Source organism: Manacus candei, unplaced genomic scaffold (assembly GCF_025592945.1).
Source record: "Manacus candei isolate 608988 ecotype Guabito, Panama unplaced genomic scaffold, ASM2559294v1 h1tg000084l, whole genome shotgun sequence".
In the NCBI taxonomy this organism is placed as follows: domain Eukaryota; kingdom Metazoa; phylum Chordata; class Aves; order Passeriformes; family Pipridae; genus Manacus; species Manacus candei.
Window position 1 is genome coordinate 4,446,536 of NW_026138132.1, and position 20,079 is coordinate 4,466,614.

The 20,079-nt window shown below is 55.6% G+C and overlaps 2 protein-coding genes across 8 annotated transcripts in view; one reads left to right on the plus strand and one right to left on the minus strand.

Moving 5' to 3' along the window:
* The window catches only part of GKN2 (gastrokine 2), a 115,264-nt gene that overhangs the window by 43,961 nt on the left and 51,224 nt on the right, over positions 1-20,079 (minus strand). The window lies entirely within an intron of this gene.
* LOC127482040 (uncharacterized) overlaps positions 1-20,079 on the plus strand; it is a 90,011-nt gene that overhangs the window by 27,170 nt on the left and 42,762 nt on the right. The window contains exons 11-12 of the mRNA XM_051811972.1: positions 15,322-15,483; positions 15,704-15,814. Coding sequence (XP_051667932.1) covers positions 15,322-15,483; positions 15,704-15,814 — 273 coding nt within the window. The remainder of the gene's footprint in view (positions 1-15,321; positions 15,484-15,703; positions 15,815-20,079) is intronic.

Consider the following 20,079-nt stretch of genomic DNA (forward strand, 5'->3'; position numbering starts at 1 on the left):
TGCTACATTTCCGTCCTGAACAGAACCGAGATGCCCAGCTTTGACAATCTGGCCACACTCGCCAGACAGAGCAGGGTAAGAGTGCAAAGGAGCAGCAGTTTCTTGCCCTTGGAGTCCACTGGGCCCTTTCTTAACTGTGCTTTTTGCTGCTGGAGAGGAGCAGCTTGTCCCACGTGGCAGGACTGTCTTGCCCTCCACAGCAGTGCGGCTTGGCAATTTGCCCTAGGGATGGTTTGTCCAAAGAAAAGGGGGCCGGGGGGGCCCTCATTCCCTCTCCCAACAGCGCTTTCTCTGAGGAAGCTGAGCTCTGCAGCTTGCTGAGAAACCCTTTCTCTCAGGAATCCTGCAAGGGCTCCAATTCTTTGGGCATGGCAATCCTTCCAAGGCCTTCCGAGGCCCTGCAATACCACCCTGCATTTGTCAGCTCAGACCTTTGCCTTGCAGCTGCCGTTGTCCAGACTCCCTTTTCCTTTGGGGTGGGAGAGAGCGTCTCCATGGTGCCCAGCCTTTCCCCCACACCAGTGGCATGAGCCACAACGGCAGGCCCGTAGCCATAGCTGAGGAAGGAGCTAGAGAGCAGCGGGAAGCCGAGCTCCTAGGAGGAAAGACAGGCATCCCGGGGCTTGGGGCAGGTGACAAAGGCCCCCAGTAGGAGACCGGAGTGGAAGTTCATGGGAAACAAAGCACTCTGGAGCCCTTCCAAAAGACCTGTCCCGCTCCAACCCCCACACTTCTCAGACAGGTCCTAAGCAGCACTTGCAGAGAGTCCCAGTGGAAAAAGGACCTGCGCGCTCTTGCTGCTGCCCTCTTTGCTTCCCTTTGAGGTGGCTGCAGGAAGAGACTTCTCCTGCCAGGCTTCCAGCCTCCAACCTGAGGAGCTCTGAGGGGCCAGGGCAGCGACTGAGTAAATGATTTGCTCGAACGTCTGCCTTAACACACCGGCTGCGCTCCTCCGCTCCTGCTCCGCGCTTGCCCTGCGCTGCCCCTTCCCCTTAGGCTCCCTGCCCCTTGACTGTCTTACAAAGGGCTGCCTTAGGAACTGTCTTCAAGGCACACTACTGCTCCCATGGGCCCCAGGCCATTCAAAGGCACCACTAAAGGCAGGGGCACTCACAGCCCAAGCACTGGCTCGTCACTGCACAACTCGCCAGATGCCCGCCATGAAACGCATCACGCCACTGATCTGGCTGAATGCTCTCTTTTGGTGTCTAGAACCAGGTCAGTCTTGGAAGAGTTACAAGGAAGCTCACCTTTGTCACCAGTGGATTGGTCAACAACCTCAACTTCTACGGATCAGACATCACGACCATGTGCAGCGGACTCACCATCTACAGAGCTTATGAAGTTTACGGTGAGTGCAAGCAAATCAATTCTGTCTCTCTCTCACCTGGCACTTGTTTCCCCTTGGGGAATGACTACTGCACCAGTGGTCCTCTTCCAACTCAAGACGGACAGAAAGCAAGAGCGTCAGGTTAGGCAGAAAGCCTTCGGCATCTCTGCAGTTCAGCACTGCACCAGGCTTGAGTCCCAGCCTGCAGAACTGACCTGCTCCAAACCCTTCCACCTCCCATCCGTCAAGTTTCATGTGGCTTCAGTTTGGGCCCCGACTTTTGGCCCACCTTGACCTCCTCTGCAACGCCCGGGCAAAGACAAAGGCTCGTCCCAAGATGCCCTGTCCTTCCCTTCGCACCTTGCTCAGGAGTTCACCCAGCAAACCTCCAAACACCTGTGTGCTTCACAGCACCAGGTCAAGTGGTTTCCTTCCCTGCCGGTTGTTCCCAGGCCAAGGATGGCATTGCCCATGACTTTCAGGACCTGCACTCAGCAGGCTCCTCTCACAAGCTCACGGCCTGACAGGGCCCAGCAACTGGCACCAGCCTGCCCCTGCAGTGCCCAGCCCCCTGCACTCCCAGCAGCCAGTGGAAGAGTGCCCCGAGGGCTGCACGGCAACAGCCCCAGCGTGGGCAAGAGCCCGTCTCTGGGGCCATTCCTTCCTCAGCCACACAGCCCGTGCTCTTTGGGCACTCCAAAGGAATCTTCCCCTTGCACGTCTCCAACACTCCTCCTGCAGCGAAGGACTCACGACCTCGCTCGCTCCAGGCAACAACCACCCCCTCTTGGAGAGCGGCAGCCAAGGTCGCAGGCCTCACCTCATGGGCTTTGCATTTTTCTTGTCTTGCTTTTCCAGGACTCCAAGTCAACCAGGGACCATGCGTCACCCTCAACGTCCTGAAAGTTGTGGACCTGAAGTACTGCAATCGCAATATCAGCATTGACCAGGTCGGAAACCCTTACTCTTCTCCAACCGAGGGCGGGGGCTGCCCAAAGCCAAGCCCCACATCCTTCTGGCCCGGCATCTCCTCTTTGGAGAGCTTCTTTCTTGGGGACGCAGAGGCTGAAACACAGCAGGGGGTGACCAGAGCTTTCCCTTCGAGACCTTGAGCGTGCATTCCTTCTGGCTACTTCTCTTGCACGCCTCACACTCTAAAGGCACCACACGGCAGCTGTAAGATGCAGCAATGATTCGGGGAAGGCAGGCAAGGAATTCTTATGGCTACTGCCCAACTTTGCCACAGCCTTGATGCCTTGTCCTTGGGAAAATCCTCAGCTCACTGCTGGTGCTCCCTGCGGGCAGCACTTCTTCTGTTCTAGCAGGGATTTGGGGGCGAGATCACTGACTCCGTTCAAAGGCTAAAGATGTTCTGTCCTTGGTGTTTTAACCTCCCCAGGGTCAGGATCAGGGTGGTCAGGATCAGGGTCAGGATGACAACCAGGAAGTCATCATTGCTGGCCAGTCCCAAATTGTCACCCTCCACAAGCAATGGCGCGTGGCAGTTATCCAGCAAACGACCGTCAGTGGCTCCTGGAAAACCATCTGGAACTACAACACGGTGAGTGGCAGGGAGCGCCCTTTGCCGGGCACTGTGCGAGGAGGCTGCCTCCCGCTCCAGCTGACCAAGGCACGGGGTTTCTTGCTTTCTTCTGAACCTTTTCAGTCCACCCTTTGGGGTAGAAACCATCCGCATGCCTCACTGGTTCAATCCAGACTTTCTCCCAGGCTTAACAGTTGCAAAACTGAACGACCAGTGCTCAATAACTTTCTCTTTCCAGGGCGTCATTGCAACCAAAGTCCCGCAACAGAACGCCTGCTACATTTCCGTCCTGAACAGAACCGAGATGCCCAGCTTTGACAATCTGGCCACACTCGCCAGACAGAGCAGGGTAAGAGTGCAAAGGAGCAGCAGTTTCTTGCCCTTGGAGTCCACTGGGCCCTTTCTTAACTGTGCTTTTTGCTGCTGGAGAGGAGCAGCTTGTCCCACGTGGCAGGACTGTCTTGCCCTCCACAGCAGTGCGGCTTGGCAATTTGCCCTAGGGATGGTTTGTCCAAAGAAAAGGGGGCCGGGGGGGCCCTCATTCCCTCTCCCAACAGCGCTTTCTCTGAGGAAGCTGAGCTCTGCAGCTTGCTGAGAAACCCTTTCTCTCAGGAATCCTGCAAGGGCTCCAATTCTTTGGGCATGGCAATCCTTCCAAGGCCTTCCGAGGCCCTGCAATACCACCCTGCATTTGTCAGCTCAGACCTTTGCCTTGCAGCTGCCGTTGTCCAGACTCCCTTTTCCTTTGGGGTGGGAGAGAGCGTCTCCATGGTGCCCAGCCTTTCCCCCACACCAGTGGCATGAGCCACAACGGCAGGCCCGTGGCCATAGCTGAGGAAGGAGCTAGAGAGCAGCGGGAAGCCGAGCTCCTAGGAGGAAAGATAGGCATCCCGGGGCTTGGGGCAGGTGACAAAGGCCCCCAGTAGGAGACCGGAGTGGAAGTTCATGGGAAACAAAGCACTCTGGAGCCCTTCCGAAAGACCTGTCCTGCTCCAACCCCCACACTTCTCAGACAGGTCCTAAGCAGCACTTGCAGAGAGTCCCAGTGGAAAAAGGACCTGCGCGCTCTTGCTGCTGCCCTCTTTGCTTCCCTTTGAGGTGGCTGCAGGAAGAGACTTCTCCTGCCAGGCTTCCAGCCTCCAACCTGAGGAGCTCTGAGGGGCCAGGGCAGCGACTGAGTAAATGATTTGCTCGAACGTCTGCCTTAACACACCGGCTGCGCTCCTCCGCTCCTGCTCCGCGCTTGCCCTGCGCTGCCCCTTCCCCTTAGGCTCCCTGCCCCTTGACTGTCTTACAAAGGGCTGCCTTAGGAACTGTCTTCAAGGCACACTACTGCTCCCATGGGCCCCAGGCCATTCAAAGGCACCACTAAAGGCAGGGGGCACTCACAGCCCAAGCACTGGCTCGTCACTGCACAACTCGCCAGATGCCCGCCATGAAACGCATCACGCCACTGATCTGGCTGAATGCTCTCTTTTGGTGTCTAGAACCAGGTCAGTCTTGGAAGAGTTACAAGGAAGCTCACCTTTGTCACCAGTGGATTGGTCAACAACCTCAACTTCTACGGATCAGACATCACGACCATGTGCAGCGGACTCACCATCTACAGAGCTTATGAAGTTTACGGTGAGTGCAAGCAAATCAATTCTGTCTCTCTCTCACCTGGCACTTGTTTCCCCTTGGGGAATGACTACTGCACCAGTGCTCCTCTTCCAACTCAAGACGGACAGAAAGCAAGAGCGTCAGGTTAGGCAGAAAGCCTTCGGCATCTCTGCAGATCAGCACTGCACCAGGCTTGAGTCCCAGCCTGCAGAACTGACCTGCTCCAAACCCTTCCACCTCCCATCCGTCAAGCTTCATGGGGCTTCAGTTTGGGCCCCGACTTTTGGCCCACCTTGACCTCCTCTGCAACGCCCGGGCAAAGACAAAGGCTCGTCCCAAGATGCCCTGTCCTTCCCTTCGCACCTTGCTCAGGAGTTCACCCAGCAAGCCACCAAACACCTGTGTGCTTCCCAGCACCAGGCCAAGTGGTTTCCTTCCCTGCTGGTTGTTCCCAGGCCAAGGATGGCATTGCCCATGACTTTCAGGACCTGCACTCAGCAGGCTCCTCTCACAAGCTCACGGCCTGACAGGGCCCAGCAACTGGCACCAGCCTGCCCCTGCAGTGCCCAGCCCCCTGCACTCCCAGCAGCCAGTGGAAGAGTGCCCCGAGGGCTGCACGGCAACAGCCCCAGCGTGGGCAAGAGCCCGTCTCTGGGGCCATTCCTTCCTCAGCCACACAGCCCGTGCTCTTTGGGCACTCCAAAGGAATCTTCCCCTTGCACGTCTCCAACACTCCTCTTGCAGCGAAGGACTCACGACCTCGCTCGCTCCAGGCAACAACCACCCCCTCTTGGAGAGCGGCAGCCAAGGTCGCAGGCCTCACCTCATGGGCTTTGCATTTTTCTTGTCTTGCTTTTCCAGGACTCCAAGTCAACCAGGGACCATGCGTCACCCTCAACGTCCTGAAAGTTGTGGACCTGAAGTACTGCAATCGCAATATCAGCATTGACCAGGTCGGAAACCCTTACTCTTCTCCAACCGAGGGCGGGGGCTGCCCAAAGCCAAGCCCCACATCCTTCTGGCCCGGCATCTCCTCTTTGGAGAGCTTCTTTCTTGGGGACGCAGAGGCTGAAACACAGCAGGGGGTGACCAGAGCTTTCCCTTCGAGACCTTGAGCGTGCATTCCTTCTGGCTACTTCTCTTGCACGCCTCACACTCTAAAGGCACCACACGGCAGCTGTAAGATGCAGCAATGATTCGGGGAAGGCAGGCAAGGAATTCTTATGGCTACTGCCCAACTTTGCCACAGCCTTGATGCCTTGTCCTTGGGAAAATCCTCAGCTCACTGCTGGTGCTCCCTGCGGGCAGCACTTCTTCTGTTCTAGCAGGGATTTGGGGGCGAGATCACTGACTCCGTTCAAAGGCTAAAGATGTTCTGTCCTTGGTGTTTTAACCTCCCCAGGGTCAGGATCAGGGTGGTCAGGATCAGGGTCAGGATGACAACCAGGAAGTCATCATTGCTGGCCAGTCCCAAATTGTCACCCTCCACAAGCAATGGCGCGTGGCAGTTATCCAGCAAACGACCGTCAGTGGCTCCTGGAAAACCATCTGGAACTACAACACGGTGAGTGGCAGGGAGCGCCCTTTGCCGGGCACTGTGCGAGGAGGCTGCCTCCCGCTCCAGCTGACCAAGGCACGGGGTTTCTTGCTTTCTTCTGAACCTTTTCAGTCCACCCTTTGGGGTAGAAACCATCCGCATGCCTCACTGGTTCAATCCAGACTTTCTCCCAGGCTTAACAGTTGCAAAACTGAACGACCAGTGCTCAATAACTTTCTCTTTCCAGGGCGTCATTGCAACCAAAGTCCCGCAACAGAACGCCTGCTACATTTCCGTCCTGAACAGAACCGAGATGCCCAGCTTTGACAATCTGGCCACACTCGCCAGACAGAGCAGGGTAAGAGTGCAAAGGAGCAGCAGTTTCTTGCCCTTGGAGTCCACTGGGCCCTTTCTTAACTGTGCTTTTTGCTGCTGGAGAGGAGCAGCTTGTCCCACGTGGCAGGACTGTCTTGCCCTCCACAGCAGTGCGGCTTGGCAATTTGCCCTAGGGATGGTTTGTCCAAAGAAAAGGGGGCCGGGGGGGCCCTCATTCCCTCTCCCAACAGCGCTTTCTCTGAGGAAGCTGAGCTCTGCAGCTTGCTGAGAAACCCTTTCTCTCAGGAATCCTGCAAGGGCTCCAATTCTTTGGGCATGGCAATCCTTCCAAGGCCTTCCGAGGCCCTGCAATACCACCCTGCATTTGTCAGCTCAGACCTTTGCCTTGCAGCTGCCGTTGTCCAGACTCCCTTTTCCTTTGGGGTGGGAGAGAGTGTCTCCATGGTGCCCAGCCTTTCCCCCACACCAGTGGCATGAGCCACAACGGCAGGCCCGTGGCCATAGCTGAGGAAGGAGCTAGAGAGCAGCGGGAAGCCGAGCTCATAGGAGGAAAGACAGGCATCCCGGGGCTTGGGGCAGGTGACAAAGGCCCCCAGTAGGAGACCGGAGTGGAAGTTCATGGGAAACAAAGCACTCTGGAGCCCTTCCGAAAGACCTGTCCTGCTCCAACCCCCACACTTCTCAGACAGGTCCTAAGCAGCACTTGCAGAGAGTCCCAGTGGAAAAAGGACCTGCGCGCTCTTGCTGCTGCCCTCTTTGCTTCCCTTTGAGGTGGCTGCAGGAAGAGACTTCTCCTGCCAGGCTTCCAGCCTCCAACCTGAGGAGCTCTGAGGGGCCAGGGCAGCGACTGAGTAAATGATTTGCTCGAACGTCTGCCTTAACACACCGGCTGCGCTCCTCCGCTCCTGCTCCGCGCTTGCCCTGCGCTGCCCCTTCCCCTTAGGCTCCCTGCCCCTTGACTGTCTTACAAAGGGCTGCCTTAGGAACTGTCTTCAAGGCACACTACTGCTCCCATGGGCCCCAGGCCATTCAAAGGCACCACTAAAGGCAGGGGGCACTCACAGCCCAAGCACTGGCTCGTCACTGCACAACTCGCCAGATGCCCGCCATGAAACGCATCACGCCACTGATCTGGCTGAATGCTCTCTTTTGGTGTCTAGAACCAGGTCAGTCTTGGAAGAGTTACAAGGAAGCTCACCTTTGTCACCAGTGGATTGGTCAACAACCTCAACTTCTACGGATCAGACATCACGACCATGTGCAGCGGACTCACCATCTACAGAGCTTATGAAGTTTACGGTGAGTGCAAGCAAATCAATTCTGTCTCTCTCTCACCTGGCACTTGTTTCCCCTTGGGGAATGACTACTGCACCAGTGCTCCTCTTCCAACTCAAGACGGACAGAAAGCAAGAGCGTCAGGTTAGGCAGAAAGCCTTCGGCATCTCTGCAGATCAGCACTGCACCAGGCTTGAGTCCCAGCCTGCAGAACTGACCTGCTCCAAACCCTTCCACCTCCCATCCGTCAAGCTTCATGGGGCTTCAGTTTGGGCCCCGACTTTTGGCCCACCTTGACCTCCTCTGCAACGCCTGGGCAAAGACAAAGGCTCGTCCCAAGATGCCCTGTCCTTCCCTTCGCACCTTGCTCAGGAGTTCACCCAGCAAGCCACCAAACACCTGTGTGCTTCCCAGCACCAGGCCAAGTGGCTTCTTTCCCTGCCGGTTGTTCCCGGGCCAAGGATGGCATTGCCCATGACTTTCAGGACCTGCACTCAGCAGGCTCCTCTCACAAGCTCACGGCCTGACAGGGCCCAGCAACTGGCACCAGCCTGCCCCTGCAGTGCCCAGCCCCCTGCACTCCCAGCAGCCAGTGGAAGAGTGCCCCGAGGGCTGCACGGCAACAGCCCCAGCGTGGGCAAGAGCCCGTCTCTGGGGCCATTCTTTCCTCAGCCACACAGCCCGTGCTCTTTGGGCACTCCAAAGGAATCTTCCCCTTGCACGTCTCCAACACTCCTCTTGCAGCGAAGGACTCACGACCTCGCTCGCTCCAGGCAACAACCACCCCCTCTTGGAGAGCGGCAGCCAAGGTCGCAGGCCTCACCTCATGGGCTTTGCATTTTTCTTGTCTTGCTTTTCCAGGACTCCAAGTCAACCAGGGACCATGCGTCACCCTCAACGTCCTGAAAGTTGTGGACCTGAAGTACTGCAATCGCAATATCAGCATTGACCAGGTCGGAAACCCTTACTCTTCTCCAACCGAGGGCGGGGGCTGCCCAAAGCCAAGCCCCACATCCTTCTGGCCCGGCATCTCCTCTTTGGAGAGCTTCTTTCTTGGGGACGCAGAGGCTGAAACACAGCAGGGGGTGACCAGAGCTTTCCCTTCGAGACCTTGAGCGTGCATTCCTTCTGGCTACTTCTCTTGCACGCCTCACACTCTAAAGGCACCACACGGCAGCTGTAAGATGCAGCAATGATTCGGGGAAGGCAGGCAAGGAATTCTTATGGCTACTGCCCAACTTTGCCACAGCCTTGATCCCTTGTCCTTGGGAAAATCCTCAGCTCACTGCTGGTGCTCCCTGCGGGCAGCACTTCTTCTGTTCTAGCAGGGATTTGGGGGCGAGATCACTGACTCCGTTCAAAGGCTAAAGATGTTCTGTCCTTGGTGTTTTAACCTCCCCAGGGTCAGGATCAGGGTGGTCAGGATCAGGGTCAGGATGACAACCAGGAAGTCATCATTGCTGGCCAGTCCCAAATTGTCACCCTCCACAAGCAATGGCGCGTGGCAGTTATCCAGCAAACGACCGTCAGTGGCTCCTGGAAAACCATCTGGAACTACAACACGGTGAGTGGCAGGGAGCGCCCTTTGCCGAGCACTGTGCGAGGAGGCTGCCTCCCGCTCCAGCTGACCAAGGCACGGGGCTTCTTGCTTTCTTCTGAACCTTTTCAGTCCACCCTTTGGGGTAGAAACCATCCGCATGCCTCACTGGTTCAATCCAGACTTTCTCCCAGGCTTAACAGTTGCAAAACTGAACGGCCAGTGCTCAATAACTTTCTCTTTCCAGGGCGTCATTGCAACCAAAGTCCCGCAACAGAACGCCTGCTACATTTCCGTCCTGAACAGAACCGAGATGCCCAGCTTTGACAATCTGGCCACACTCGCCAGACAGAGCAGGGTAAGAGTGCAAAGGAGCAGCAGTTTCTTGCCCTTGGAGTCCACTGGGCCCTTTCTTAACTGTGCTTTTTGCTGCTGGAGAGGAGCAGCTTGTCCCACGTGGCAGGACTGTCTTGCCCTCCACAGCAGTGCGGCTTGGCAATTTGCCCTAGGGATGGTTTGTCCAAAGAAAAGGGGGCCGGGGGGGCCCTCATTCCCTCTCCCAACAGCGCTTTCTCTGAGGAAGCTGAGCTCTGCAGCTTGCTGAGAAACCCTTTCTCTCAGGAATCCTGCAAGGGCTCCAATTCTTTGGGCATGGCAATCCTTCCAAGGCCTTCCGAGGCCCTGCAATACCACCCTGCATTTGTCAGCTCAGACCTTTGCCTTGCAGCTGCCGTTGTCCAGACTCCCTTTTCCTTTGGGGTGGGAGAGAGCGTCTCCATGGTGCCCAGCCTTTCCCCCACACCAGTGGCATGAGCCACAACGGCAGGCCCGTGGCCGTAGCTGAGGAAGGAGCTAGAGAGCAGCGGGAAGCCGAGCTCATAGGAGGAAAGACAGGCATCCCGGGGCTTGGGGCAGGTGACAAAGGCCCCCAGTAGGAGACCGGAGTGGAAGTTCATGGGAAACAAAGCACTCTGGAGCCCTTCCGAAAGACCTGTCCCGCTCCAACCCCCACACTTCTCAGACAGGTCCTAAGCAGCACTTGCAGAGAGTCCCAGTGGAAAAAGGACCTGCGCGCTCTTGCTGCTGCCCTCTTTGCTTCCCTTTGAGGTGGCTGCAGGAAGAGACTTCTCCTGCCAGGCTTCCAGCCTCCAACCTGAGGAGCTCTGAGGGGCCAGGGCAGCGACTGAGCAAATGATTTGCTCGAACGTCTGCCTTAACACACCGGCTGCGCTCCTCCGCTCCTGCTCCGCGCTTGCCCTGCGCTGCCCCTTCCCCTTAGGCTCCCTGCCCCTTGACTGTCTTACAAAGGGCTGCCTTAGGAACTGTCTTCAAGGCACACTACTGCTCCCATGGGCCCCAGGCCATTCAAAGGCACCACTAAAGGCAGGGGGCACTCACAGCCCAAGCACCGGCTCGTCACTGCACAACTCGCCAGATGCCCGCCATGAAACGCATCACGCCACTGATCTGGCTGAATGCTCTCTTTTGGTGTCTAGAACCAGGTCAGTCTTGGAAGAGTTACAAGGAAGCTCACCTTTGTCACCAGTGGATTGGTCAACAACCTCAACTTCTACGGATCAGACATCACGACCATGTGCAGCGGACTCACCATCTACAGAGCTTATGAAGTTTACGGTGAGTGCAAGCAAATCAATTCTGTCTCTCTCTCACCTGGCACTTGTTTCCCCTTGGGGAATGACTACTGCACCAGTGCTCCTCTTCCAACTCAAGACGGACAGAAAGCAAGAGCGTCAGGTTAGGCAGAAAGCCTTCGGCATCTCTGCAGTTCAGCACTGCACCAGGCTTGAGTCCCAGTCTGCAGAACTGACCTGCTCCAAACCCTTCCACCTCCCATCCGTCAAGTTTCATGTGGCTTCAGTTTGGGCCCCGACTTTTGGCCCACCTTGACCTCCTCTGCAACGCCCGGGCAAAGACAAAGGCTCGTCCCAAGATGCCCTGTCCTTCCCTTCGCACCTTGCTCAGGAGTTCACCCAGCAAGCCACCAAACACCTGTGTGCTTCCCAGCACCAGGCCAAGTGGCTTCTTTCCCTGCCGGTTGTTCCCGGGCCAAGGATGGCATTGCCCATGACTTTCAGGACCTGCACTCAGCAGGCTCCTCTCACAAGCTCACGGCCTGACAGGGCCCAGCAACTGGCACCAGCCTGCCCCTGCAGTGCCCAGCCCCCTGCACTCCCAGCAGCCAGTGGAAGAGTGCCCCGAGGGCTGCACGGCAACAGCCCCAGCGTGGGCAAGAGCCCGTCTCTGGGGCCATTCTTTCCTCAGCCACACAGCCCGTGCTCTTTGGGCACTCCAAAGGAATCTTCCCCTTGCACGTCTCCAACACTCCTCCTGCAGCGAAGGACTCACGACCTCGCTCGCTCCAGGCAACAACCACCCCCTCTTGGAGAGCGGCAGCCAAGGTCGCAGGCCTCACCTCATGGGCTTTGCATTTTTCTTGTCTTGCTTTTCCAGGACTCCAAGTCAACCAGGGACCATGCGTCACCCTCAACGTCCTGAAAGTTGTGGACCTGAAGTACTGCAATCGCAATATCAGCATTGACCAGGTCGGAAACCCTTACTCTTCTCCAACCGAGGGCGGGGGCTGCCCAAAGCCAAGCCCCACATCCTTCTGGCCCGGCATCTCCTCTTTGGAGAGCTTCTTTCTTGGGGACGCAGAGGCTGAAACACAGCAGGGGGTGACCAGAGCTTTCCCTTCGAGACCTTGAGCGTGCATTCCTTCTGGCTACTTCTCTTGCACGCCTCACACTCTAAAGGCACCACACGGCAGCTGTAAGATGCAGCAATGATTCGGGGAAGGCAGGCAAGGAATTCTTATGGCTACTGCCCAACTTTGCCACAGCCTTGATCCCTTGTCCTTGGGAAAATCCTCAGCTCACTGCTGGTGCTCCCTGCGGGCAGCACTTCTTCTGTTCTAGCAGGGATTTGGGGGCGAGATCACTGACTCCGTTCAAAGGCTAAAGATGTTCTGTCCTTGGTGTTTTAACCTCCCCAGGGTCAGGATCAGGGTGGTCAGGATCAGGGTCAGGATGACAACCAGGAAGTCATCATTGCTGGCCAGTCCCAAATTGTCACCCTCCACAAGCAATGGCGCGTGGCAGTTATCCAGCAAACGACCGTCAGTGGCTCCTGGAAAACCATCTGGAACTACAACACGGTGAGTGGCAGGGAGCGCCCTTTGCCGAGCACTGTGCGAGGAGGCTGCCTCCCGCTCCAGCTGACCAAGGCACGGGGCTTCTTGCTTTCTTCTGAACCTTTTCAGTCCACCCTTTGGGGTAGAAACCATCCGCATGCCTCACTGGTTCAATCCAGACTTTCTCCCAGGCTTAACAGTTGCAAAACTGAACGGCCAGTGCTCAATAACTTTCTCTTTCCAGGGCGTCATTGCAACCAAAGTCCCGCAACAGAACGCCTGCTACATTTCCGTCCTGAACAGAACCGAGATGCCCAGCTTTGACAATCTGGCCACACTCGCCAGACAGAGCAGGGTAAGAGTGCAAAGGAGCAGCAGTTTCTTGCCCTTGGAGTCCACTGGGCCCTTTCTTAACTGTGCTTTTTGCTGCTGGAGAGGAGCAGCTTGTCCCACGTGGCAGGACTGTCTTGCCCTCCACAGCAGTGCGGCTTGGCAATTTGCCCTAGGGATGGTTTGTCCAAAGAAAAGGGGGCCGGGGGGGCCCTCATTCCCTCTCCCAACAGCGCTTTCTCTGAGGAAGCTGAGCTCTGCAGCTTGCTGAGAAACCCTTTCTCTCAGGAATCCTGCAAGGGCTCCAATTCTTTGGGCATGGCAATCCTTCCAAGGCCTTCCAAGGCCCTGCAATACCACCCTGCATTTGTCAGCTCAGACCTTTGCCTTGCAGCTGCCGTTGTCCAGACTCCCTTTTCCTTTGGGGTGGGAGAGAGCGTCTCCATGGTGCCCAGCCTTTCCCCCACACCAGTGGCATGAGCCACAACGGCAGGCCCGTGGCCGTAGCTGAGGAAGGAGCTAGAGAGCAGCGGGAAGCCGAGCTCATAGGAGGAAAGACAGGCATCCCGGGGCTTGGGGCAGGTGACAAAGGCCCCCAGTAGGAGACCGGAGTGGAAGTTCATGGGAAACAAAGCACTCTGGAGCCCTTCCGAAAGACCTGTCCCGCTCCAACCCCCACACTTCTCAGACAGGTCCTAAGCAGCACTTGCAGAGAGTCCCAGTGGAAAAAGGACCTGCGCGCTCTTGCTGCTGCCCTCTTTGCTTCCCTTTGAGGTGGCTGCAGGAAGAGACTTCTCCTGCCAGGCTTCCAGCCTCCAACCTGAGGAGCTCTGAGGGGCCAGGGCAGCGATTGAGCAAATGATTTGCTCGAACGTCTGCCTTAACACACCGGCTGCGCTCCTCCGCTCCTGCTCCGCGCTTGCCCTGCGCTGCCCCTTCCCCTTAGGCTCCCTGCCCCTTGACTGTCTTACAAAGGGCTGCCTTAGGAACTGTCTTCAAGGCACACTACTGCTCCCATGGGCCCCAGGCCATTCAAAGGCACCACTAAAGGCAGGGGGCACTCACAGCCCAAGCACCGGCTCGTCACTGCACAACTCGCCAGATGCCCGCCATGAAACGCATCACGCCACTGATCTGGCTGAATGCTCTCTTTTGGTGTCTAGAACCAGGTCAGTCTTGGAAGAGTTACAAGGAAGCTCACCTTTGTCACCAGTGGATTGGTCAACAACCTCAACTTCTACGGATCAGACATCACGACCATGTGCAGCGGACTCACCATCTACAGAGCTTATGAAGTTTACGGTGAGTGCAAGCAAATCAATTCTGTCTCTCTCTCACCTGGCACTTGTTTCCCCTTGGGGAATGACTACTGCACCAGTGCTCCTCTTCCAACTCAAGACGGACAGAAAGCAAGAGCGTCAGGTTAGGCAGAAAGCCTTCGGCATCTCTGCAGTTCAGCACTGCACCAGGCTTGAGTCCCAGTCTGCAGAACTGACCTGCTCCAAACCCTTCCACCTCCCATCCGTCAAGTTTCATGTGGCTTCAGTTTGGGCCCCGACTTTTGGCCCACCTTGACCTCCTCTGCAACGCCCGGGCAAAGACAAAGGCTCGTCCCAAGATGCCCTGTCCTTCCCTTCGCACCTTGCTCAGGAGTTCACCCAGCAAGCCACCAAACACCTGTGTGCTTCCCAGCACCAGGCCAAGTGGCTTCTTTCCCTGCCGGTTGTTCCCGGGCCAAGGATGGCATTGCCCATGACTTTCAGGACCTGCACTCAGCAGGCTCCTCTCACAAGCTCACGGCCTGACAGGGCCCAGCAACTGGCACCAGCCTGCCCCTGCAGTGCCCAGCCCCCTGCACTCCCAGCAGCCAGTGGAAGAGTGCCCCGAGGGCTGCACGGCAACAGCCCCAGCGTGGGCAAGAGCCCGTCTCTGGGGCCATTCCTTCCTCAGCCACACAGCCCGTGCTCTTTGGGCACTCCAAAGGAATCTTCCCCTTGCACGTCTCCAACACTCCTCCTGCAGCGAAGGACTCACGACCTCGCTCGCTCCAGGCAACAACCACCCCCTCTTGGAGAGCGGCAGCCAAGGTCGCAGGCCTCACCTCATGGGCTTTGCATTTTTCTTGTCTTGCTTTTCCAGGAACCCAAGTCAACCAGGGACCATGCGTCACCCTCAACGTCCTGAAAGTTGTGGACCTGAAGTACTGCAACAGCAATGGCAACATTGACCAGGTCTGAAACCCTTACCCTTCTCCAGCCGAGGGCGGGGGCTGCAAAAAGCCAAGCCCCACGTCCTTCTGGCCCGGCATCTCCTCTTTGGAGAGCTTCTTTCTTGGGGACGCAGAGGCTGAAACACAGCAGGGGGTGACCAGAGCTTTCCCTTCGAGACCTTGAGCGTGCATTCCTTCTGGCTACTTCTCTTGCACGCCTCACACTCTAAAGGCACCACACGGCAGCTGTAAGATGCAGCAATGATTCGGGGAAGGCAGGCAAGGAATTCTTATGGCTACTGCCCAACTTTGCCACAGCCTTGATGCCTTGTCCTTGGGAAAATCCTCAGCTCACTGCTGGTGCTCCCTGCGGGCAGCACTTCTTCTGTTCTAGCAGGGATTTGGGGGCGAGATCACTGACTCCGTTCAAAGGCTAAAGGTGTTCTGTCCTTGGTGTTTTAACCTCCCCAGGGTCAGGATCAGGGTGGTCAGGATCAGGGTCAGGATGACAACCAGGAAGTCATCATTGCTGGCCAGTCCCAAATTGTCACCCTCCACAAGCAATGGCGCGTGGCAGTTATCCAGCAAACGACCGTCAGTGGCTCCTGGAAAACCATCTGGAACTACAACACGGTGAGTGGCAGGGAGCGCCCTTTGCCGAGCACTGTGCGAGGAGGCTGCCTCCCGCTCCAGCTGACCAAGGCACGGGGCTTCTTGCTTTCTTCTGAACCTTTTCAGTCCACCCTTTGGGGTAGAAACCATCCGCATGCCTCACTGGTTCAATCCAGACTTTCTCCCAGGTTTAACAGTTGCAAAACTGAACGGCCAGTGCTCAATAACTTTCTCTTTCCAGGGCGTCATTGCAACCAAAGTCCCGCAACAGAACGCCTGCTACATTTCCGTCCTGAACAGAACCGAGATGCCCAGCTTTGACAATCTGGCCACACTCGCCAGACAGAGCAGGGTAAGAGTGCAAAGGAGCAGCAGTTTCTTGCCCTTGGAGTCCACTGGGCCCTTTCTTAACTGTGCTTTTTGCTGCTGGAGAGGAGCAGCTTGTCCCACATGGCAGGACTGTCTTGCCCTCCACAGCAGTGCGGCTTGGCAATTTGCCCTAGGGATGGTTTGTCCAAAGAAAAGGGGGCCGGGGGGGCCCTCATTCCCTCTCCCAACAGCGCTTTCTCTGAGGAAGCTGAGCTCTGCAGCTTGCTGAGAAACCCTTTCTCTCAGGAACCCTGCAAGGGCTCCAATTCTTTGGGCATGGCAATCCTTCCAAGGCCTTCCGAGGCCCTGCAATACCACCCTGCATTTGTCAGCTCAGACCTTTGCCTTGCAGCTGCCGTTGTCCAGACTCCCTTTTCCTTTGGGGTGGGAGAGAGCGTCTCCATGGTGCCCAGCCTTTCCCCCACACCAGTGGCATGAGCCACAACGGCAGGCCCGTGGCCGTAGCTGAGGAAGGAGCTAGAGAGCAGCGGGAAGCCGAGCTCATAGGAGGAAAGACAGGCATCCCGGGGCTTGGGGCAGGTGACAAAGGCCCCCAGTAGGAGACCGGAGTGGAAGTTCATGGGAAACAAAGCACTCTGGAGCCCTTCCGAAAGACCTGTCCTGCTCCAACCCCCACACTTCTCAGACAGGTCCTAAGCAGCACTTGCAGAGAGTCCCAGTGGAAAAAGGACCTGCGCGCTCTTGCTGCTGCCCTCTTTGCTTCCCTTTGAGGTGGCTGCAGGAAGAGACTTCTCCTGCCAGGCTTCCAGCCTCCAACCTGAGGAGCTCTGAGGGGCCAGGGCAGCGACTGAGCAAATGATTTGCTCGAACGTCTGCCTTAACACACCGGCTGCGCTCCTCCGCTCCTGCTCCGCGCTTGCCCTGCGCTGCCCCTTCCCCTTAGGCTCCCTGCCCCTTGACTGTCTTACAAAGGGCTGCCTTAGGAACTGTCTTCAAGGCACACTACTGCTCCCATGGGCCCCAGGCCATTCAAAGGCACCACTAAAGGCAGGGGGCACTCACAGCCCAAGCACCGGCTCGTCACTGCACAACTCGCCAGATGCCCGCCATGAAACGCATCACGCCACTGATCTGGCTGAATGCTCTCTTTTGGTGTCTAGAACCAGGTCAGTCTTGGAAGAGTTACAAGGAAGCTCACCTTTGTCACCAGTGGATTGGTCAACAACCTCAACTTCTACGGATCAGACATCACGACCATGTGCAGCGGACTCACCATCTACAGAGCTTATGAAGTTTACGGTGAGTGCAAGCAAATCAATTCTGTCTCTCTCTCACCTGGCACTTGTTTCCCCTTGGGGAATGACTACTGCACCAGTGCTCCTCTTCCAACTCAAGACGGACAGAAAGCAAGAGCTTCAGGTTAGGCAGAAAGCCTTCGGCATCTCTGCAGATCAGCACTGCACCAGGCTTGAGTCCCAGCCTGCAGAACTGACCTGCTCCAAACCCTTCCACCTCCCATCCGTCAAGTTTCATGTGGCTTCAGTTTGGGCCCCGACTTTTGGCCCACCTTGACCTCCTCTGCAACGCCCGGGCAAAGACAAAGGCTCGTCCCAAAGATGCCCTGTCTTTCCCTTCGCACCTTGCTCAGGAGTTCACCCAGCAAGCCACCAAACACCTGTGTGCTTCACAGCACCAGGCCAAGTGGTTTCCTTCCCTGCCGGTTGTTCCCGGGCCAAGGATGGCATTGCCCATGACTTTCAGGACCTGCACTCGGCAGGCTCCTCTCACAAGCTCACAGCCTGACAGGGCCCAGCAACTGGCACCAGCCTGCCCCTGCAGTGCCCAGGGTCAGGTTTTTCTTGTCTTGCTTTTCCAGGACTCCAAGTCAACCAGGGACCATGCGTCACCCTCAACGTCCTGAAAGTTGTGGACCTGAAGTACTGTAACAGCAATATCCAGAGTGACCAGGTTTGAAACCCTTACCCTTCTCCAACCGAGGGCGGGGGCTGCCCAAAGCCAAGCCCCATGCCTCTTTGGTTTGGCATCTCCTCTTTGGAGAGCTTCCTTCTTGGGGATGGAGAGGCTGAAACACAGCAGGGGGTGACCAGAGCTTTCCCTTCAAGACCTTGAGCGTGCATTCCTTCTGGCTACTTCTCTTGCACGCCTCACACTCTAAAGGCACCACACGGCAGCTGTAAGATGCAGCAATGATTCGGGGAAGGCAGGCAAGGAATTCTTATGGCTACTGCCCAACTTTGCCACAGCCTTGAGCCTTTGCCTTTAGGAAAATCCTCAGCTCACTGCTGGTGCTCCCTGCGGGCAGCACTTCTTCTATTCTAGTCAGGAATTTTTTTTAAAGGCTTTCTGTTGACATCTGATTAATTTTACTGTTTAAAAATATTTCATGTGGTTTAGCAATCACAGCAGACGGATAATGACCCTGAAATCAACTTTGGTGGTGATGGCCAGATTTCCTTTGGTGGGGGAGACTCCCAAATCTCCATCTCTGGTGTCTCGCAAAGCATTAACATCAACAGCCAAACACAAGAAGCAATTATCGAGCAAAAGAGCAAGCGTTTGTCATGGAAAAGCATCTGGAACTACAACACGGTGAGTGGCAGAGAGCGCCCTTTGCCGAGCACTGTGCGAGGAGGCTGCCTCCCGCTCCAGCTGACCAAGGCACGGGGCTTCTTGCTTTCTTCTTAACTTTCTGGGTCCACAAGTTGGGATAGAAACTATGGACATTCCTTCCTGTTTTTATCCACACTTTCTCCCAGGCTTAACAGTTGCAAAACTGAACGGCCAGTGCTCAATAACTTTCTCTTTCCAGGGCGTCATTGCAACCAAAGTCCTGCAACAGAACGCCTGCTACATTTCCGTCCTGAACAGAACCGAGATGCCCAGCTTTGATTCTCTTGTGAAAGTGGCTGCACAGGGCGGGGTAAGAGTATAATGGAGCAATCACTTGGCCTATTGTACAGTAATTCAAAGTAAAGTGATGTCCAAAATTTTGCTTTCAAAAGTTTCTAATCCATCAGGCCTTTAAAAGCCATTTTGATGACATCATTGATAACGCAGTTCTATTTATTTCAATGATATTTTATTCTTATGTCATTTTAGACTTCTTTAAAATTAGAATACCCTTATTCTGATGTTTTTAGAGATTTTCATGTTATATTACAGATATTTTAGGGAATTTTTACATTGTTTTCAATTAATATTTATATTGCCTGCTTTTTCATTCTCACATATGGTCCAAGACTAAATTTTTCATAAGGTAGTCTTTATAATCTCCCATTCTTTGCACACTAAAAGGAGGAGATCTTGTTTGTTAAAAACAAATATTCTAATAAGCAGGAAAATTTTAAATAAGCTCTCAAAACATCTTTGAATAAGTAAGCAACATATTAGCACTATTTCAGCCCATTGAAATAGCACAGACATTTAAAAATTTACTCAGCTTTCAGCACACTCACCGCTGGTAGACACTGGCTTACCCTGAAGTTGGAGAACTGAGTCCTTAAAAATCATGCCTTTAAAGGTCTAGAAGGTCCGGTGGGCAAGAAAGAAGGAAGACTGAACCAAGTACAGGCTTGAGCAAAAATACCCAGCTTTAACTACATTTTCACGCTTGCTTATCCTAAGGTGCATCTCTGAGTCTCCTGTAGCTGACTTCAACTTCTTACTTAGCAGTGAGAAGGAAACACAGTGCAATGGGCTTTCCAAAACCCTTTGATCAAATTCCACTCTAATTTGGAAAGCCTCTAACAATCCCAGCCATCCCTGCCAAGTGCGTCGTTCCACTGGAGTCCATTGGCCCGTTTCTTAACTGTGCTTTTTGCTGCTGGAGAGGAGCAGCTTGTCCCACATGGCAGGACTGTCTTGCCCTCCACAGCAGTGCGGCTTGGCAATTTGCCCTAGGGGTGGTTTGTCCAAAGAAAAGGGGGCCGGGGGGGCCCTCATTCCCTCTCCCAACAGCGCTTTCTCTGAGGCAGCTGAGCTCTGCAGCTTGCTGAGAAACCCTTTCTCTCAGGAATCCTGCAAAGGCTCCCATTCTTTGGGCATGGCAATCCTTCCAAGGCCTTCCGAGGCCCTGCAATACCACCCTGCATGTGTCAGCTCAGACCTTTGCCTTGCAGCTGCCATTGCTCGGACTCCCTTTTCTGACAGGCATCCAGGGGCTTGGTCCAGGCAACAAAGCCTTCAAGTAGGAAAACTTCTCCTGCCACGCCTCCAGTCTGAGTAGCTCTGGGAGGGGAGAGGACAGTGACTGAGCAAATGCTTTGC